Here is a 22,022-nt window from a genome sequence, read left to right as displayed (position 1 = left end):
CTATGTCCTTGTTGAGTAGCAGTGACCTCTAGGTGTCAATACGAGCCCCTCATAAACACTTTGATGGGAAAAAGTGTGCTAGCTTGCCACTTTTTCTTTTTTTTTCTTTTCTTTTTTTTTTTTTTGAGACTGAGTCTGGCTCTGTCGCCCAGGCTGGAGTGCGGTGGCCGGATCTCAGCTCACTGCAAGCTCCGCCTCCCGGGTTCACGCCATTCTCCTGCCTCAGCCTCCCGAGTAGCTGGGACCACAGGCGCCCGCCACTTCGCCCGGCTAGTTTTTTTTTTGTATTTTTTTTTAGTAGAGACGGAGTTTGACCGTGTTAGCCAGGATGGTCTCGATCTCCTGACCTGGTGATCCGCCCGTCTCGGCCTCCCAAAGTGCTGGGATTACAGGCTTGAGCCACCGCGCCCGGCCGCTTGCCACTTTTTCTTTTGAGATGGAGTTTCACTGTTGTTGCCCAGGCTGGAGTGCAATGGCGCGATCTTGGCTCACTGCAACATCCGCTTCCCGGGTTCAAGCGATTCTCCTGCCTCAGCCTCCCGAGTAGCTGGGATTACAGGTTCCCACCACCACACCTGGCTAATTTTTTTGTATTTTTGATAGAGACAGGGTTTCACCATGTTGGCCAGGCTGGTCTCAAACTCCTGATCTCAGGTGATCCACTGTCCTCAGCCTCCCAAAGTGCTGGGATTACAGCACCGTGCCTGGCTGAAACTCAACATTTCTAAAAGCAAACATGGCTGGGACAGTGGCTCATGCCTGTAACCCAGCACTTTGGGAGGCCAAGGCAGGAGGATTGCTTGAGCCCAGGAGTTTGAGACCAGCCTGGGCAACGTAGCGAGAAAAAATTGTAAAAACAAAAACAAGGCCGGGAGCGGTGGCTCACGCCTGTAATCCCAGCACTTTGGGAGGCCGAGGTGGGCGGATCACAAGGTCAGGAGATCAAGACCACGGTGAAACCCCGTCTCTACTAAAAATACAAAAAATTAGCTGGGCGCGGTGGCGGGCGTCTGTAGTCCCAGCTACCCAGGAGGCTGAGGCAGGAGAATGGCGTGAACCCAGGAGGCGGAGCTTGCAGTGAGCCAAGATCGCGCCACTGCACTCCAGCCTGGGCGACAGAGCGAGACTCCGTCTCAAAAAATAATAATAATAATAAAAAAAGTAAAACAAACAAAAAAACAACAAAAGCAAACAAAAAAACAAACACATGATCTAGTCCTTTCCCACCAGCCTCCACTAACCCTTTCCTCATGTCCCACCATCTGTCAGGGACACCTCAAGTCTCCTAACTGCCCAGGCTCAAGCCACCCAGGAATCATGATGGTTATTTTCCTGGCCCCTCAATCCAGCTGGTCACCTGCGATGTCTCCTTTCCCTTTGCTTTGCCACCCCTCCCTGCCAGCCTGAGTGCCACAGGTCTGGACTATCTCTTCATAGAGCAGCCCCCACCCCCATCACCCTTCTGCACAAGGGTGGCACCATCGCCATGCTGCCAGGCCTTTGCCCTTCTCTCTCCAACAGCAAAGACTCAGCTCAGGTAACTGCCAGTGTGCAGCTGCCGCATCCCCATGTTCACTCCCCTTGTAATGAAGTCATGAATGCCCTGGCACACAGCTGCGCAGGCCCGTCTGCAGTAATCATCAGGACGACTGTGACCACATAGCACTCGACTACGTGCCAGGCACTGTTCTAGGCACTTGACACATTAACTCATTTAATCCTCACAACAGTCCTGTGGGAAGGTACTATTATCACTTTGTAGGTGAGAAAACTGAGCACGGGAAGTTGAAGGTGACACAGTTTGTGGGAAGGAGAGTCAGGATTCAAGACAGCTGGACCCAAAGGACATACTTGCTACCACTCTGCTGGCTGTGGGCCCAGCATCCTTTCCCCTGGGAAGGCCCCAATTCTGGTCTGACCCTGGCCCCAGGCCAGGTGATGAGAGATTTCATTCCTGTGGCCTCAGTGATTGGTTCAGGGGAGGGCACAGGCACCAAGCCAGGCCCGGCAGCGTCCTCCCCCAATTCTCCTGCCAGAGCCAGTGGGAACAAGCTTCTCTTTTCTCGGAAGGTGACTGAGCCTCCTGACCACGGAGGGGGCCAGCCCCAGGGAGCCGAGTCGGAACGGCAGAGCCCTGAGGACCAGGGTGAGCCCTGGCCCTGGCCCGGCCCAGCCCACACCCGGCCGTTGTGCTGGTTGACTCATCTCTTTGCTTAATCTGGTTTGAGTTAGGTTTCTGTTCCGTCTGATGGCTGGTTCACCCTTGTGGTCTCAGGGTCTAGCAGTGCCTGGTACATAGTGGATGTTCAAAAAATGTTTGTTGAGGCCGGGCACGGTGGCTCACGCCTGTAATCCCAGCATTTTGGGAGACTAAGGAGGGAGGATTGCCTGAGGTCAGGAGTTCGAGACCAGTGTGGCCAACATGGTGAAACCCCCACTGTACTAAAAATACAAAAATTAGCTGCGCATGGTGGTGCGTGCCTGTAATCCCAGCTACTCAGGAGGCTGAGACAGGAGAATTGCTTGAACCCAGGAGGCGGAGGTTGCAGCGAGTCGAGATTGTGCCACTGCATTCCAGCCTGGGTGACAGAGCAAGACTCCATCTAAAAAAAAAATTTTTTTATTGAAAGCATGAGTGAGACCGGGCATGGTGGCTCATGCCTGTAATCCCAGCACTTTGGGAGTCTGAGGCGGGCAGATCACCTGAGGTCAGGGGTATGAGACCAGCCTTGCCAACATGGCAAAACCCCGTCTCTCCTAAAATACAAAAATTAGCCGGGCATGGTGGTGCATGCCTGTAATCCCAGCTACTTGGGAGGCTGAGGCAGGAGAATCACTTGAACCAGGAGGCAGAGATTGCAGTGAGCCGAGATTGCACTCCAGCCTGGGTGACAGAGTGAGAATACATCTCAAAAAAAAAAAAAAAAGAAAGAAAGAAAGCATGAATGAGCACATTTTGAGGTCACCCTGGCAACTAGATTGCCCTCTGCAGTGGGCCCTAGTTGCTCACAACCACCCCCCAGCACCCCCACCATGCCTGCCTCGGCTTTTGTTCTTATTACGTCTGTCTAGGAGGCATCCTCCTTCTCTCTTTTAGGGACTGGTTTAATTGGTTCTTTGAGAATCCCCTGATTACTGGGATCTAAATCTACAATCTCACTCCTCTGAATTAGTTGCTTTCATGACGTGGGGACAGTTCCCGTTGCACCTACAGAAAGTGGCAGCTCCTGGGCCGGGCAAGGTGGCTCATGCCCATAATCCCAGCACTTTGAGAGACCAAGGTGGGCGGATCACCTGAGGTTAAGAGTTCAAGACCAGCCTGGCCAATATGGGGAAACCCCATCTCTGCTAAAAAATACAAAACCTTAGCTGGGCATGGTACTGGGCACCTGTAATCCCAGCTACTCAGGAGGCTGAAGCAGAAGAATTGCTTGAACCTGGGAGATGTAGGCTGCAGTGAGCCGAGATGGTGTCCCACTGCACTCCAGCCTGGGTGACAGAGTGAGACTGCATCCAAAAAAAGAAAAAAAGAAAGTGGCAGCTCCTGGAGGAAGCAGGTATGCACACCGGGCTCATCTTTGTATCTGCCTTGGGGCCTGGCATCACCCTTCCTCATGTGAGCCTTCTGCAGCGCGGGGCGGGGCTGGTGACATGGGTCCCTGATGCATGCCAGGTGTGCTGTGGTGGACAGTGAGCACATACACCCTAAAGCAGGCAGTTTTGCTGCCTGGGGTCCTGAAGAAATGAGGGCCCTAGATTTTCCCAGAGAAGCAGAAATCCAGATTTTAATGCAAAATCTTTTTTTTTTTTGAGATGGAGTCTTGCTCTTGTCACCCAGGCTGGAGTGCAGTGGTGTGATCTTGGTTCACTGCAACCTCTGCCTCCCAGGTTCAAGCAATTCTCCTGCCTCAGCCTCCTGAGTAGTTGGGATTACAGGCCTGCACCACTATGTCCAGTTAATTTTTTTGTATTTTTAGTAGAGACCAGGTTTCACCACGTTGGCCAGGCTGGTCTCGAACTCCTGAGCTCAAGTGATCCACCCACTTCGGCCTCCCAAAGTGCAGATATGAGCCACTCCACCCGGCTGTAAGATCTATTTTTTAAATGCTAGCGATTAGTTTACAATTGGAGAAGCACTATGTAGGTCAAACAACCCATCAGTCGGCTGGCTGCGGCCCCAGGGCTCCCATTTGGAGACTCTGCTGGGAACCAGGAAGGACGAGTGAACCATCCGTGGCCAGGGCCACACATGAAAGCGTGCGGGTGAGAGCTGCTGAGGGCACTCGGCTAAGGGTGGGGCCGGAGCGGACATCCAGCTGGGGCATCACTCACCAGGTCACACCACCGGGTGCTGCACAGGGTCTAGCCAGAGGGTGGGCTAACGGCTTCCGAAGCAGATGGCTGCACCATCGCTGCACTCAAGGCTGGGCCTTGCTAATGCTTTCCCAGATGCATATCTTCACAGACAAGAGTAACCACCATGTAAAGAGACCTGGATCTAAGGTGAGCAACTCATCCTAGTTTTCCTGGGGTTTTCCAGTTTTAAATATGAAAGTCCTACAACCCAGAAACCCCCTTAGTCCGAGGCAAACCGGGACAGTCGGTTTGCTTAGACTCCTGCTCCCCCTGCACCCCCAGCTCATCGGAGGATAATGATAATGGCAGCCACCATGTGTGGGCTTATCAAGTGCCAGACACCATGCATTATGGCCTGCATCGCTTCCCTTCTGTCTTATAACAGCGTCACGGTATGGATTTATTCTCTCCTTTCTACAGCTAAGTAGGCTGAGAGTGACGTGATTCGCCCAGAGCAAGTGCTGGTGCTGGGGTTTGAACCCACATGGCTTGACTCAGCACTGTCAATGGTACAGCCTCTTGTGCCTCTCAGCCTGAGCCTGCTGGGCCAGCCTAGGCCCCAGGGAAGGCTCCTCAGAGCTTACCTGGGTGGAGGTTCAGTGGGGATGGGTTTTTGCAGGTCTGAGATACCCCCTACCACACTGCCCCCAGCTCTGCCCAGGCTCTTCTGTGTCTGCACATTTGCCCCCAGCCCCTGAATGGGACAGCCTGAGAAACCCTCAGGAGACATTGTTTCCACCACACCCTGAGCCCTCCTGTCCTGTCACTGTTTTGTTGCTCACTGCATCCCAAGGGAGGAGGCTGGTGCTTAGAAATAAACGCTCGCTGGTGATTTATTGCATGGGCTGGGGGAACCGTCCAGAGCAAGAATGGGCAAGGGAGCAGGGTGTGAGGGTCCCAGGGATCTCTGGAGGTCACTGAGCCAGGGCTTCGGGGGTCCCTGTGCAGGGATCTAATCATAGTTGGGGTCAGCCTGGAACCGGCGTGGGGTGAGGTGGCTGGTCAGGTAGCGCACGGCCGAGCGGATGCCCTCCACCGTCCTCTGCTCCACTGTCTCCAGCACATGGGTGAGGGTGCGCAGGGCTGAGCCAGTCCCTGACATCAGCCCGGAGGAGAAGGCTGAGCTGACGCTTCCCAGCAGGCTGGGGACCGGGCGCAATCTGGGCCCCGAGCTGTGCAGCAGATCTGCCACGGTGCTGTGGCCGGAGTCCAGGAAGCCTGTGGCTATGGCCATGCCCATGGTGGTCTCGGACCACACCAGGATGTCTGCCAGGGAGCTGATGGAGCCCTCGCCCCTGCCCAGCAGACTGGTCATGGAGCACATGTAGCCATTCTCCTCACTGGCCATGTACAGGCTGGGGTCCAGGGGCCTCCTCCCCAGGGCCACCTCGTGGGGGCCAGGTGATGGGGACACACTGCCTGCTGGAGGTGGAGGGAAGAACCAAGCCTGCAGGTCTCCTAAGCCATCCACCACATTTGCCCCCATTGCCACTGGGGACTCATCAGATGGCAAAGCTTCAGCTTCAGGGTATGGGGCCTTTGGATGCTCAGCTTTCTCCTCAGCAGCCTTGGTGGTGCTGGCAGCCTGAGGGCCATGCTGGCCATTGACACCTGCGGTGACGTGGTCAGCATCACTCCCGACGGGCTGAGCCTCCGTGTGCTGGGTGAACTGTGGCTCGGCACTGGGGGCCAAGGGGGCTGACTCCGGCTCTCTCTCAGGAACACTCGCCATTTGTGACGTCTTGTCCTTACCCAAGAGGTGACTTGGGAAAACCACTAGACTCTGACTTGTCCTTGTGTCTTGAACCTGCCTGTCCCACGTTGGATTCTCAAGGCTCATAGATGTTTGCAGGGGACTTGGGTTTTGGCTGGGAAGCAGAGGTGTGATTTTTCCAGGTGTCTTCTGGCCATGTTCTGGAACAACTGCACCCTTGTCTTTGTCTCCAGATGTTGACATGGCCTCGGGGGTGGCCGTCTTGAGGGAGGCCTGATCTATATCCTGCTGGTCGGTGGATGCGGCAGAGCTGCTCACCGCCAAGACATCTGTTGTGAGTGGGACCTGACCTTGGGGCCCTCCTGCTGTGCTGTCCTTAGACACGCTGTCAGCCACGCTGCCCAGGGGGGACCCGGGAGTGCCATGTGTGGGGCTGCTGGTGGAGCCGGCCTCTCCCGAGGGCTCTCCTGGGGTCATCTATGCCCTTTGCTATTTGTGGCAGTTGGAGGGAGTGGCTGCAACCCAGCTGGGCTGAGTTGTCCAAGTGGTGAGGTCACAAGGGACTGTGGCCACTGGTGATGTCACAGGTACCCGTAGAGCAAGGGTCTTGAGCTTCTGGAGCAGCCTTCCAGGTGGGCTAAGTCTACGGGACAGTTTGTTGCCAACTTTGCCGGTACATAGGGAAAAAATGACAAATGTTCTGGAAAGGGCTGGAGGCTTGTGTACAGGGGCAAGTACAGCCACAGGGCCACAGGAGTGAGAGTTGTGACTTTGACAAATGAGAAGGGATGCAGATGTTGATTTAGAACAGTGTTTATAAGGGACCCCTCCCGGCACCTCTCTGTCTATACTGGTGTCTCAAGACCCCAATTTAGGCTGGACATGGTGGCTCACTCCTGTAATCCCAGCACTCTGGGAGGCTGAGGTCGGGGAATCACCTGAGGTCAGGAGTTCGATACACCTACTTGTGCTTAGCTAGGCACAGTGGCTCACGCTGTAATAACAGCACTTTGGGAGTCTGAGGCGGGCGGATCATCTGAGGTTAGGAGTTCCAGACTAGCCTGACCACATGGAGAAACCCCGTCTCTACTAACAATACAAAATTAGCCGGGCGTGGTGGTGTGTGCCTGTAATCCCAGCTACTTGGGAGGCTGAGGCAGGAGAATCGCTTGAACCCGGGAAGCAGAGGTTGTGGTGAGGCGAGGTCGCACCATTGCACTCCAGCCTGGGCAACAAGGGCGAAACTCCATCTCAAAAAAAAAAAAAAAAAACCTATATTAGGAAGATGGTTGGAGAGGAAGACTCAGTCTGTTGTGTGTGTGCTTCTCCAGGGGTTATTGGTTAACATTTAGTGACAGCTTATGGGCAGGAAAAGGCGCGTAGCATCCTTCCCATCATCCGTCAACTCTGGGTAGGTACCGTTCTACTAGTATACCAGTTTACACACAGGCACGCTGAGCCTCACAGAGAATAAGTGACTTACTCAAAGCCACACTACTAATAAGAGCTGAATCTGGGATTTGAACCCTGTCTGGCTTCAATACTAAGCTTTCCAGCACTCTCTCTTACCCAGGAGGCATATTAAAAATGTTCAATGAGGGGCTGGGCATGGTGGCTCATACCTGTAACCCAGAACTTTGGAAGGCCAAGGTGGGAGGATTGCTCGAGCCCCGGAGTTCAAGACCAGCCTGGGCAAAGTAGTATGACCCTGTCTGTACAAAAAAAAAACAAAAATTAGCTGGGCATGGTGGTGCATACCTGTAGTCCCAGCTACCGGGAAGGCTGAGACCCAGGAGGAGGATTTCTTGAGCTCAAGAGTTCAAGGCTACAGTGGGCTATGATCACATCATTGCATCCCAGCCCAGGTGACGGAGCGAGATCCTGTGCCTTAAAAAAGAAAAAAGACATATCTAATGACTGGCATGGTAATGATGCTGGCTGACGCAGGCAGAGGCCTCCCATTAGAACCGGTTCCACCACACCAGCAGGTGACAGCTGCTGTCAGCGCTGAGCTGTACCATCAGCAGCATGGTCATACGTGTATGGAAAATTCCCCTCCCTGAAACTCTCTGCCCTTGTCCTCTCTCCTGCTGCCTCTCCTGGCTGGCTCCCTCCGTCCTCCACTGCTCTGGGATCAGGCCTTCCCTTCAGACTCCTTTTACTGACTCAGCCCAGCCGGCCTCCACCTTAACCCTCTGAGGCTGGCTGCACTTCTGACACCAGGCTCCTCGCTCACTGAGTGTTTATTTTCACCGCAGATACCCTGCCGCCACCTCAGAGGTCACAGGGCAAACCCAGGCTTGTTGGAGTGTGAGGGGCCAATGAGTACAGCCTGTAGCTTGTGAAGGAGTCCTAGAGAGAATGATGGCTGCCCATCCCAGATGACCTTCTTCCTTAGTGTCAGACAATTGCTAAATAGAAATTATAGGAGGCTACTGCTTCGGATGAGGCTCCTGCACCAGGCCCCAGCAGACTGGACTAAACGTCAAGGTGGGGTCACTCACACTGAGGTTCCAAATCACCGGGAGACAGAGATGATTGCCAGTTTCCCAAATGGGCCAGTTTCTTTTTTTGAGATAGAGTCTTGCTCTGTTGCCTAGGTTGGAGTGCAGTGGCGTAATCTCGGCTCACTGCAACCTCTGCCTCCCGGGTTCAAGCTATTCTCATGCCTCAGCTCAGGCTGGTCTCGAACTCCTGGCCTCAGGTGATCCACCCATCTCAGCCTCCCAAAGTGCTGGGATTACAGATGTGAGCCATCTCGCTGGGTATTTTTTTGAGACAGCATCTTGCTCTGTGGCCTTGGCTGGAGTTCAGTGTGTGATGGCAACTCTGAGCTGAAACAATTCTCTTACTTCAGCCTCCCAACTAGCTGGGAATACAGGCACACTCTAGCACACCTGGTTAATTTTGTTTTTACTTTTTGTAAAGATGGAATTTCACCATGTTGCCCAGGCTGGTCCTGAATTCCTGGGCTCAAGGAATCTGCCCTCCTCAGCCTCCCAAAGTGGTGACCTGCCTCGGCCTCCCAAAGTGCTAGGGTTACAGACGTGAGCCACTGTGCCTGGCTGACTTAATGTTTTGATGTACGTTAGACTGTGAAATAATCACTACAATCAAGCTAATTAACATATCCATCACCTCACATCATTTCCATCTCCCTCCCTCCTTCCCCTCTTCCTTCCTTCCTTCCTTCCTCCCTCCCTCCCTTCCTTCTTTCCTTCCTCCTTCCTTCCTCCCTGCCTCCCTCCCTCTTTCTTTTCTTTTTTCTTTCCCTTCCTTTCCTTTCCCTTCACTTCTCTTCTTTTCTTTCTGTTTCTTTCCTCTTCCCCTTCTCTCTTTTTTCTTTTTTTTCTTTCAACAGGGTCTTACTCTGTTGCCCAGGCTGGAGTGCAGTGGTACAATCATAGCTCACTTCAGCCTTGACCTCCTGGTCTCAAGGGATCCTCCCACCTCAGCCTCCTGAGTAGTTGGGACTACAGGTGTGTGCATCATGGCTGGCTAATTTTTAAATATTTTGTAGAGATGAAGTCTCACTATGTTGCCCAGGCTGGTCTTGAACTTCTGGGCTCAAGCAATCTGCCTGCCTTGGCCTCCCAAAATGCTGGGATTACAAGCATGAGCCACCACGCCTGGCCATTTTCTTTCTTTCTTTCTTTGTGTGTGTGTTTGTGTGTGTGTGTGTTGAGAATAGTTAGAAAGTTTTTGATGTCCCCTCATGTGGCCCACTAAAACCATCATGCATTTTATAGGCACCGAGGACAAACTCTGTATTTGGAATTCAGTTTTTGATTCTACATGTTGCACTTTATGTTGACCCTTGTTACATTTCATATGCTTGGGCCGGGCGCGGTGGCTTATGCCTGTAATCCTAGCACTTTGGGAGGCCGAGGCGGGTGGATCACCTGAGGTCGGGAGTTTGAGACCAGCCTGACCAAAGTGGAGAAACCCCATCTTTACTAAAAATACAAAATTAGCCAGAGTGAAACTTCATCTCAAAAAAAAAAAAAAAGTTTCCATATGCTTGAAAATCTGTGCCAAGGAAGACTCCAGTGGAATGAAGAGGCACTGATGGCAAAGGCAGAGAGATTTATTAAAATTGGGAAACAAAATATAAAGGATTATTTATTTGTAAAGAAATATTAAATGAGATTAGTATAGAACAAAAGATATTTATTCTGGTATGTGGACAATATATATTTCAGATATATTCTGTACATAAATAAAATACAGAATAAAATATATATGAAAGTTTTCTCCATCTTAACTTAGTTCAAAACTTTCCTACTTTTAGTTTTTTTTCTTTTCTGGTGAAAAGATATATATATATTTAGAATTAGCCAGCCAGACTCAGTTTAGATGATCCCGTTTTTGTTTTTTTTTGAGATGGAGTTTCATGGACTCTTGTCGCCCAGACTGGAGTGCAATGGCGAAATCTTGGCTCACCGCAACCTCCTCCTCCCGAGTTCAAGTGATTCTCCTGCCTCAGCCTCCTGAGTAGCTGGGATTACAAGGCATGTGCCACCATGCCCAGCTAATTTTGTATTTTTAGTAGAGATGGGGTTTCTCCATGTTGGTCAGGTTGGTCTCGAACCCCTGACTTCAGGCGATCCGCCCACCTTGGCCTCCCAAAGTGTTGGGATTTCAGGCATGAGCCACTGCACCTGGCCTTTTTTTTTTTTTTTTTTTTTGAGACAGAGTTTCGCTCTATGGCCCATGCTGGAGAGCAGTGGTGCGATCTCAGCTCATGGCGACCTGTGCCTCCCGGGTTCAAGCGATTCTTCTGTTTTAGCCTCCCGCGTAGCTGGAACTACAGGAGCACAGCACCACACCTGGCTAATTTTTTTGTATTTTTAGTGGAGACAGGGGTTCGCCATGTTGGCCAGGCTGGTCTCCAACTCCTGACCTCAGGTGATCCACTCTCCTTGGCCTCCCGAAGTGCTGGGATTATAGGTGTGAGCCACCGCACCCAGCCACATGATCTCATTTTTGTTGGCAACATCCAAAGCATCATAATCAGCAGCCAGTTGAACATAAGCCTTCTCTCCATCAGGCCTATTCAGGGTGCTGGCCGTGGCCACATCAATGTCATAGAGCTTCTTCACAGCCTGTTTGATCTGGTGCTTGCTGCCTTTGACATCCACAATGAACACAGTGTGTTGTTGTCCTCTGTCTTCTTTGTGGCCAACTCAGTGGTCAGCAGAAACTTGAGGATAATGCGGTGGTCAAGCTTGTTTCTCCCGGGGACGCTCTTCCGGGAATATTTGGGCCGCCTCCAGAGTCGCAGTGTCTTGGGCCGCTGGAAGGTGGGTGATGTGCAGATCTTTTTTTTTTTGTGGCTGTGGACACCTTTCAGTTCTGCCTTCTTGGCTTTCAAAGCCTTTGCTTTGGCTTCAGTTTTAGGAGGGGCAAGAGCTTCCTTCTTTGCCTTTGGCATCATCTTGTAAAAAGAGTTCTCTACCTTTATCATGTAGTTCTCATAAGAGGAAATTCATCTCAAATAATTTGTCTTTGCTTTCTTTTCAATTCCTTTCTCTCTCTCTCTCTCTCTGTCCCATTTTTTTTCTTTTAAGACAGAGTCTCACTCTGTCATCCAGGTTGGAGTGCAGTAGGATGATCTTGGCTCACTGCAACCTCCGCCTCCCAGGTTCATGCTTCAGCCTCCCAAGTAGCTGGGACTACAGACACTTGCCAGCATGCCTGGCTAATTTGTTTTTTGTTTTTTTTTTTTTTTTTGAGACAAAGTCTTGCTCTTGTCCCCCAGGCTGCAGCCTGGAGTGCGGTGGCGGGATCTCAGCTCACTGCAACCTCCGCCTCCCAGGTTCAAGCAATTCTCCTGCCTCAGCCCCCCAAGTAGCTGGGATTACAGGTGCCTGCTACCACGCCCAGCTAATTTTTGTATTTTTAGCTGAGACGGGGTTTTGCCATGTTGGCTGATCTTGAACTCCTAACCTCAAGTGATCCACCTGCGTCAGCCTCCCAAAGGGCTGGGATTACAAGCATGAGCCACCGTGCCTGGCACTCAACTCCTTTCTCTTGGGGAGAATGACTCTCCAATTAAATAATTAAATACTCTTATTTTAGGGTAAACTCAGTTTATGGAATATTATGCGGCTGTATAAAGCCTCCACAGAAACATGGAGAAAGATTGTTATATTACTTTAAAAAGCAGGAGGTTGGGCATGGTGGCTCACACTTGTAGTCCCAGCACTTTGGGAGGCCAAGGCGGGAGGATTATTTGAGTCCAGGTGTTCGAGGCTACACTGAGCTGTAATTGCACCACTGCACTCCAGCCTAGGCAACAGAGTGTGACCCCATCTCAAAAAATAAGGCCAGATATGGTGGTTCATGCCTGCAGTCCCAGCACTTTGGGAGGCCAAGGTGGGTGGAAGGAGACCAACCTGGGTAACATGAAGAAACCTCATCTCTCCAACAACAACAACAACAAAATTATCCGGACATGGTGGTGTGCACCTGTGGTCCCAGCTACTCTGGAGGCTGAGGTGGGAGGGAGGATCACTTGAGCCTGGGAGGTAGAGGTTGCAGTGAACTGAGATTGTGCCAATGCGCTCCAGCCTGGGTAACGGAGTGGGATCCTGCGTCGATAAATAAATAGATACATAAATAAAATTAAAATATGAAAATAAAAAAATTAGGACCAGGTGTGGTGCCATGCACCCATAGTCCCAGCTACTTAGGAGGCTGAGGCGGGAGGATCACTTGACCTGGGAGGTTGAGGCAGCAGAGAGCTAGGATAGCACCAATGCACTCTAGCCTGGGAAACAGGGTGAGAACTTGTCTCAAAAAATAAGATCTTTTAAAAAGCGGGATGCAATATTTTATGCACACTGTGTGTATTTGCCCATACTCTTTCAGCTGGAAGCTATAGAAACCCAAATCAAATTGGCTTCTTTAAAAATAACAAAAATCAAGAAATTTCTTGGCTCGCAGGAACCTGTAAAGCCTGGAGGAAAGGGTCTACGCAGCAGATGCTCATGATGCTGTCAGGGATTCAGTTCTTTCTCTTCTCTTGGCTCCCTTTGTCATTGATGGCTAGATTTTCAGGAGATTTCTTCCATGCGGAGGCTTCTAGTGCTCCAGGCATCCTTCCTAAAAGCTCAGGCCAGTTCAAAGAGATGCTGGTCTCCTGTGGTTTCGGCAAATCTCAGGACAGGCTTGTGGGCTCCTGGTGTGTCTCAGAAGCAATTTCTACAGCATCCTGGTTGCTCAGGCCTGAGTCACGCGACCACTCCTGGCATGGTTGTTGGGGGGGGGGTGCGGCCCCACCCTAACATAAGGCCTGTGGAAGGTAGTGGAATTGTTCCCAGGAGGAAAACTGGGGTGCTGTTACCAAAAGAAGGTGAACAGTGAACTGGATGCTGGGCTGGAAACATAAACTCCACTAAATGATAATGACAGACATGTGCAAGAAAGGCTGTTCATTGAGGGAAAGTCTGGCAGGAGATAGAGCAAAAGGTCCAGAAGAGGTTCTGATTATGGTTTATTGTTTTTTTTTTTTTTTTTTTTGAGACGGAGTCTCGCTCTGTCGCCCAGGCTGGAGTGCAGTGGCCGGATCTCAGCTCACTGCAAGCTCCGCCTCCCGGGTTCACGCCATTCTCCTGCCTCAGCCTCCCGAGTAGCTGGGACTACAGACGCCCGCCACCTCGCCCGGCTAGTTTTTTGTATTTTTTAGTAGAGACAGGGTTTCACCGTGTTAGCCAGGATAGTCTCAATCTCCTGACCTCGTGATCCACCCGTCTCGGCCTCCCAAAGTGCTGGGATTACAGGCTTGAGCCACCGCGCCCGGCCTATTGTTTATTGTTAACAAAATCACAAAACAGGGCCGGGTGTGGTGGCTCACGTCTGTAATCCCAGCACTTTGGGAGGCCGAGGCGGGTGGATCGCTTGAGGTCAGGAGTTCAAAACCAGCCTGGCCAACCTGGCGAAACCCCATCTCTACTAAAAATATAAAAATTAGCTGGTGTGGTGACGTGCGCCTGTAATCCCAGCAACTCTGGAGGCTGAGGCAGGAGAATGCCTTGAACCCGGGAGGCAAAGTTTGCAGTGAGCCAAGATGGCACCACTGCACTCCAGCGTGGGCAACAGAGTGAGACTCTGTTTCAAACAAACAAACAAACAAAAAAATCAGAAGACACATAGAAGCAAAAAGTTACTACATATAAATAAAACATTTAAATCACCCCAAGAAATATGGTGGACTGAGTGGGAAGCCTGCTATCTCAATGCGCACACACACACACACTCGCACACACTCACACACACTCTCACTCTCTTCAAACACAGAAATGCTGGATAAAATGTGGTCCACAGTAGGTAGGTTAAATACCTAGCTGAGCTAAAAAGAATGGGAGACCCCCATGTTCCAGAAGGGTGGACTTAGACAGGGGTGTCTTGTGAAGACGGAGCCGTGGCCTCAGGGTGCCATCCAGATTGCCGTGTGTGGAGCATTTAGCAGGGCCCTGGCTGGGCTGACTGAGAGGGGACAGGCCACTTCGAGAATCCGGCGAAGTGCTGCCCACCAAACGGGAGAGGGGCAAGGCTGTGTCCTCAGTCCAGGCCCTGAGCAGGGCTGAAAGCCTAAGACAGTGGAAGGAAGCTTCTGCCTGTCGCGTGGACGCCGGTGGAAGCAGCTGCCCTCTCAGAACCACAGACCTACTGGGGACACCCAGTAAAGTCCCCAGCCCCACAGAGCTGCGCGTGGTGTGCGTTGCAGTCAGCTGGCAGCCGGCGATGGTGCACCTCTGTGCCCAACTTGGAGTTCAGTGTCATCAGCTTTGGTGGAATTATTTTCACCACTGAAAGTGGCTACAAATCAGAGCTACTCCCCCCACAACGAATCGTGGTTTCCTCGAATAGCACTGATTATGCTCTTTCTCCCAATGGTGTGGCTGTTTGCCTTGCCCTCTGGAGGGGGCAACCCTGAGGGTTCCCTGTGGAGGAAGACCATGCCCTATGACTCCCCAGAGTCCCAGAGAGCAAGGCATTCTAGTTTTGTGGCTAACATGTAGCCTTTGGAGCTGGCTGTCTGGGTTCGAATCCTGCCTTTGCTATAGCTAGCTGTGTAATGTAAGGCAAGTTACTTAATATTTCTGTGCCTCAGTTCCCCTAAACATAAAATGGATATAATAATAGTCCTTACCTGTGGTGTAATACAAAGTATATATTTGGTCTTTGTCTTAGGTTCCTGGCACAGAACTCCAAAAACCTTTGAAATTTCTCTTTTTATTTTTTGAGATGGAGTCTCGCTCTGCTGCCCAGACTGCAGTGCAGTGGTGCAATCTTGGCTTACTGCAGCCTCCGCCTCCCCGGCCCAGGCTGGTCTTGAACTCCAGGCCTCCAGTAATCTGCCCATCTCGGCCTCCCAAAGTGCTGAGATTACAGGCCGACGTGCCTGACCTGACATTTCTTTCTTTTTAGACGGAGTCTTGTTTTGTCGCCCAGGCTGGAGTGCATCTCGGCTCACTGCAACCTCCCATCTCGGCTCACTGCAACCTCCGCCTCCTGGGTTCAAGCGATTCTCCTGCCTCAGCCTCCCGAGTAGCTGGGACTACAGGTGTGCGCCACTATGCCCAGCTAATTTTTGTATTTTTAGTAGAGATGGGGTTTCACCATGTTGGTCAGGCTGGTCTCAAACTCCTGACCTCAGGTGATCTACATACCTCGGCCTCCCAAAGTGCTGGGATTACAGGTGTGAGCAACCATGCCTGGCCCGGCCTGATATTTCTTGAGTGATAAATAGGAGTGTCTTTTTTTTTTTTTTTTAAATAGAGACGAGTCCCTGATGTCACCCAGGATGGATTGCAGTGACTATTCACAGGTGTGATCATAGTGCACTGTGCCTTTGAACCCCTGGCCTTAAGTGATCCTCCAGTAACCCCCGCAACGGGTTCACCTTGCCTGCTGCCTAGAAGGAGCCAATTTCAAGACAGGGGAATTGCAATAGAGAAAGAGTAATTCACACAGAGCCGGCTGTGCTGGAGATCGGAGCTTTATTGTTACTCAAATTAGTCTTTTGGAGGCCCGGAGAGTTAAGGAGGCCTGTGCAGAGTCCTACAGTGGCGGCAGCAGGGTCTCACATGTTGCCCAGGCTTGTCTCGAACTCCTGGCCTCAAGAGAGCTTCCCGCCTTGGCCTCACAAAGTGCTGGGATTATATGTCTTTAATACAAAGCAGCTTTTACATTTAAAAAAAAGTGGTGGGGATCTCATCAAATGAGCTCAAGATTCTCTCATAGTGAACGGCTGCCTATGGTGATATCCATAGCTAGGAGCGGACTGAGAGAGCTGACACCCTTGCCCCCCATCTTCAAACAAGGAATCGGAGACCCAGGGTGGGGGTGATCAGGGCAGAAGCAGAGCCCCATCTGTCCAGGCTCTTCACCCAAGGAAGCAGAGGAGGTACTCCCAGCCTCGGCCCACTTTCCCACAGCCTCACCCCACCCCTCCCCTTCAAAGGATCCTCCAAGCCAGACGGTGGCCTGCATGGGGAAACAGGGGAGGAGGAGGGGCTGTGGATATTGCTATCTCCCTATCTGTCCCTGCCCTCCAGTGCTCACCCCAAGTGCCCCAGCCCCAACATCCAGAAAGTGAGGTCTCAGGGTCCCTCTCCCAGCAAACCACCATGGCCTGTGCAGGAGCCCTTTCTTTCTGGGAACGTGCTCTTAGCTTGTGGCCCCTCATTTTGGGGCTGGCCCTGCTGGGGTTGTGCCAACGGGCTGCTGCTCCACCATTTCACACAGTGACCTGGGTGCCATGTACTAGCCATCCTCTTCCTCCCAACAAAGAACACTGATTTTCAGATATTTCAGGGGGCCTGGCCCCAGTCTAGCTCCGGGGGTGGGTTCCTGTGGTCTCAGCCATTTCCCTGGGCATCACTGGCTCAGGCCCCTGCTCCGGGACTTCATGCAATCCCGGCTGTGGAGTCATGAGAGCAAGGGGAGGCTCCCTGGAGCCCATCAGGGATTTCCTCACTCATTGGGAGGCCCAGGAAGTCATGGTCTTCCTCTCCCCCTATAAATAATCACATCCATTAGGCCTCTTGTGACCACGAGGGCATCTGGTCTGAGAAAAGCCCTACATAGAGAATGGCCTAACCAGGGAGATGGCAGAAAAGTAGGGCAAAGCCTTGATCAAACTGCACCTGCAGCCACTCATCATAGATTTCCTATGATGGGAGGTGATTTGTTTCCGTGTTGCTTCAGCTAGTTGAACCAGGGCTTCTTGTGACTAACCACCAAAGGGACCCTGAGAAATAGCAGCCCTAGCCTGAAAGTCACCCAGGGAACCTGAGTGGCAGGGCCCCACCACACGCCTCTCTGGGAGCATCCTGGCTCCTCCGGCTGCCATGGCTGCAGCTCTTGGGTCACCTCCCTCCTGCTCTGGGTGTTGGAACCCTCCATCCCTAGACCCTTGCCTACACTGGTCTATAAATCACTCCCACAGGCCCCTCTCACACCCATCTGCAGAGCCTTCCTTGGCACTGCCCCTCACCTATGACCAGATTCCTCACTTAAATTCAGTATGGAAAGACTCACCATTCAAAAAAGCAAAAGCTGCCATCCTCTATCCCCAGTCTACACTAGCGAACAGAGAATTGATGGACCGATTCAGTAAGTTGGCATCTGTAGTGGGATGAATTGAGGTCCCTAAAAGATAGATCCATATCCTAACTCCTGGCACCTGTGAATGTGACTTTATTTGGACAAAAAGGTCTTTGTAGATATAATTAAGTTGAGGATACCCCTGGGCATGGTGGCTTATGCCTGTAATCAAAGCACTTTGGGAGGCTGAGGCAGGAGGATCATGAGGTCTGGAGTTCGATACCAGCCTGACCAACATGGTGAAACCCTGTCTCTACTAAAAATACAAACATTAGCTGGTTGTGGTGGTGTGCACCTGTAATCCCAGCTACTTAGGAGGCTGAGGCAGGAGAATCGCTTGAACCCAGGAGGCGGAGGTTGCAGTGAGCCAAGATCGTGCCATTGCACTCCAGCCTAGGCAACAAGAGTGAAACTTCATCTCAAAAAAAAAAAAAAAAAAAAAAGAAAGAAAGAAAAGAGGAGAAAGGAGAAGACACAACACAGGGAAGGTGGACCTGTGAGGCCAGAGGTGGAGTGGAGTGACAGCCAAGAGCTCCTGGAGCCACCAAAAGCTAGAAGAGTCAAAGGGGTGTGCAGCCCTGCCAACACCTTCACTGTGGACTTCTTGGCCTCCAGAACTGCGGAATAATACATTTGTGCTGTTGTAAGGTGCCTGGTCTGTGGTCATTTGTTACAACAGCCCAGGAAGCTAACAGAACCTCTAAGGATGTGACCCACTATTGAGTCTTGACTCTGGACACTGTCAGACGCAGCACTGCTTAATCCTCCCAAGAGCCCTCTGTGGTAGGTACTGTTTTTCTGTTTGTTTTTTTGTTTTTGTTTTTTTTTTGAGACCAAGTCTTGCTTTGTTGCCCAGGCTGGAATGCAATAGCGCAATCTTGGCTCATTGCAACCTCCATCTCCCAGACTCAAGCGATCCTCCTGCCTCAGCCTCCTGAGCAGCTGGAACTACAGGTGTGTACCACCATGCCTGGATAATTTTTGTATTTTTTGTAGAGACAGGGTTTCACCACATTAGCCAGGCTGGTCTCAAACTCCTGACTCAGGTGATCTACCTGCCTCGGCCTCCCAAAGTGCTGGGATTACAGGCGTAAACCACCGTGCCTGGCTGGTAGGTACTGTTATTATCCCCGTTTTACAGGTGAGGAAACTATGGCTCAGCAAAGACAACAGCAGGGCTTTGAGCCTCGTGTTTAGCCCATGCTCCTGACCACTGCAAGATCGTGCAGGCCGACATGCCCTTTAGGGAATGAAAGGGCAGAACCAGCATGCCCTTTAGGGAAGCTCGGAACTTTGTTTATTACAGTTAGGCACACCCCTCCCCAACCCTGTGTCCCTGCTTCAGCCACTCTCTCTCTCCACCTACTGTGATGGGCACTGCTTACTGTGGTCCCTGCTCTAGCTGCTGCCACCTCCGGGTGGCCACAGGGATCTGGCCCCACTGGGCCTCCTATGGCTGCTTCTGGGTGTGTGGGCCTGGACCCTTCCAGGGCTCTGCTCTCCCTGTCTGCATGCCCCCATGGCCACGCCCACTTTGAGGAGGGCAGTGTGCATGGCTCCTGCCTGCCACCAAGGCCTCCTTGGGGGGGCGGGGGAGTACCTGGGAAGGTCCTTGGGAACCTGGGTCATCGGGCCGGCTGTCCCAAGGGGTGCTCTGTCCCAGCTCTCAGCTCTCAGGGCAGCCCCTCTGATCACCAGCCCTCTAGGGGACCTCCAGATTCCATGTGTCCCCAGAACTCCCACTTCCCGAATGTGCAAGAAACCCAGGAGCTGGAGAAGCACTTGCAGCTGGTGTGGGAGTTCCCCTTAGAACACACACTGGATTTGTTTGGAAGAAACAGGTTAATAAGCCCCATGGGGTAGGGGCTGGGGACCCAAACACATTCTCAAGTTACAAAGGACGCTGCCAGCCTGCCTTCTAGGGAGTGTGGATGTGTTACAGGGCCTCTGTCTGGAAGAGATTGGGTTTGGGCAGGGGCTGCGGTAGAGCCCAGTTGTTCTGCAGGAGTGAGGGGCGAGGATTTGGAAGTTCCTGGGAAATGGGGATGTTGGAGGCGAGCAGTGAGGCCAGCAGTGCTGGGAAGGGGGAAGGTCAGGCCTCCCCAGGTGGAGCAGCTGGGACTTGGGGAGAACAGAAACACCAAGGGGATTTTCAAGTTGTTTGTGTTGAGGTCTCCAAGGTAAATGCCTCACCGCCTCCTCCATCAAAAATCCCACCTTGTTTGCTCAGGCTTTCGCGTGAGCGCTGGCTTGGGGGCGACTGCAGGACCTGGGTGCTGTTTTCCCCTACATGTTGGCTTGGAGCAGGCAGAGACTGCCCTCGAGGACCCAGAGAGCAGGGACAGGGGAGGGCTGAGTTACAAAATGGTGCTGGAACGATTGCTAAGTATTTGGAAAACACTGGGTTAGCCCTTCACTCTCACTGCCGGATGGCTCAGAGACATAAATGCAAGGAAAGAGAGAGAGACAAGCAAATTAAAAAATAAAATACACGATCTGGGGAAGAAAAAGTACTTTCTTTTTTTTTTGAGACGGAGTCTCACTCTGCAGCCCAGGCTGGAGTACAGTGGTGCGATCTCGGCTCACTGCAAGTTCCGCCTCCCAGGCTCAAGTGATTCTCCTGCCTCAGCCTTCCGAGTAGCTGGGACTACAGGCGTGTGCCACCATGCCTGGCTAATTTTTTGTATTTTAGTAGAGACAGGGTTTCACCATGTTGCCCAGGGTGGTCTTGAATGCCTGAGCTCAGGCGATCAGCCCACTTTGGCCTCCCAAAGTGCTGGAATTACAGGTGTGAGCCACCATGCCTGGCCAGAAGAAGTACTTTCTAAACATAAAAGTCAGTACAGATGGTCCCCCAACTTAAGATGACTATATTTATTTATTTATTTATTTATTTATTTATTTATTTATTTGAGACGGAGTTGCACTCTTGTTGCCCAGGCTGCAGTGCAATGGCACCATCTCTGCTCACCACAACTTCCGCCTCCCAGGTTCAAGCGATTCTCCTGCCTCAGCCTCCCAAGTAGCTGAGATTACAGGCATGCGCCACCACACCCGGCTAATTTTGTATTTTTAGTAGAGACAAGGTTTCTCCATGTTGGTCAGGCTGGTCTCAAACTCCTGACCTCAGGTGATCCGCCCACCTCAGCCTCCCAAAGTGCTGGGATTACAGGTGTGAGCCACCACGCCCGGCAAGATGACTTGATTTATGATTTTCGACTTTCTGACAGTGTGAAAGTGATCTGCATTCAGTAGAAACCATACTTCAAATTTTGATCTTTTCCTGGGCTGGGAATACGTGGTGCGATCCTCTCTGCAATGCTGGGTGACAGGAGCTGAGGCTCTGGGCCAGCCACGCGATCAGAGGGTGAGCATCCTGCTCTACTGTGGGCTGTGCTGCCTGTGATTTTGCCCAGCTGCAGGCTGATTGCAGTGCTCTGAGCATGCGTAGGGTAGGTGAGGCTAAACGATGATGTTCTGGGTATATTTAGTGCATTTTCCTCTTATGACGTTTCCAACTTACAATGAGTTTATTGGGACCCAACCCCATCGCAAGCGGAGGAGCATGTAGCCCATGCTGAGGTGATCCTAAAATAATTTATTTTCTTCTTTTTCTTTCTTTTTTTTTTCTTTGAGACGAAGTCAGGCTGGAGTGCAGTGGTGCGATCTTGGCTCATGGCAACCTCCATCTCCCGTGTTCAAGCGATTCTCCTGCCTCAGCCTCCTGAGCAGCTGGGATTACAGGCATGCACCACCACGGTGACTAATTTTTGTATTTTTAGTAGAGATGAAGTTTCACCATGTTGGCCAGGGTGGTCTCGAACTCCTGACCTCAAGTGATCCTCTCGCCTTGGCCTCCCAAAGTGCTGAGATTATAGGTGTGAGCCACTGTGCCTAGCCAGTAAAGTAATTTCAAAGAGGAAAACAGATATAGGTTAAAAAAACACTCTAAAAATTTTAAGAACAAACCACAAACTGGAAAAAAATATTTGTACAAATACCACAAAGGGTTGACATCAACACAATATAAAGACCCCAAACAGGTTAATAAGGCACCATTAGATAACCAATAACAGAATATGCAAAAGATGAAAACAGGCTATTCCCCAAAGAAATCCAGATAGCTAATAAACCTGTAAAAATGTTTAAATGTATCAGTAGTCAAATAAATATAAGACACAAAAACAAGATCCCTTTAGGTAATAGGATAACAAGTGACTTAATACAATTGTTTTCCTTGGGCTAACTGCATTTTCTAGTTTCTCTACGGTAAAGGTCTCTCGCTTTAAGAGACTGTCCTGAAAGTGAAAAGCGTACAATGCGAGACAAATAGCAA

At 51.3% G+C, this 22,022-nt stretch overlaps 1 protein-coding gene and 1 pseudogene across 1 annotated transcript; both read right to left on the bottom strand.

The window, feature by feature from the left end:
• Positions 1-3,796: 3,796 nt before the first annotated feature.
• Positions 3,797-7,335, bottom strand: TEX44 (testis expressed 44). Its single transcript, XM_005574600.5, has one exon. The coding sequence runs from the start codon at positions 6,545-6,547 to the stop codon at positions 5,309-5,311; it is 1,239 nt and encodes a 412-aa protein (XP_005574657.3). The 5' UTR covers positions 6,548-7,335; the 3' UTR covers positions 3,797-5,308.
• Positions 7,336-10,743: 3,408 nt separating this feature from the next.
• Positions 10,744-11,507, bottom strand: LOC135966458 (large ribosomal subunit protein uL23-like; annotated as a pseudogene).
• Positions 11,508-22,022: the final 10,515 nt, after the last annotated feature.

This window comes from Macaca fascicularis, chromosome 12 (genome assembly GCF_037993035.2).
Source record: "Macaca fascicularis isolate 582-1 chromosome 12, T2T-MFA8v1.1".
NCBI classification, from domain to species: Eukaryota; Metazoa; Chordata; class Mammalia; order Primates; family Cercopithecidae; genus Macaca; species Macaca fascicularis.
The sequence above is the reverse complement of the archived record's forward strand: the minus strand, read 5'-3'. Positions and strand labels throughout refer to the sequence as shown.

Bases quoted from the DNA above. Each gene is read 5' to 3' on its own strand.
- TEX44 (XM_005574600.5), bottom strand. From the start codon at position 6,547: ATGACCCCAGGAGAGCCCTCGGGAGAGGCCGGCTCCACCAGCAGCCCC.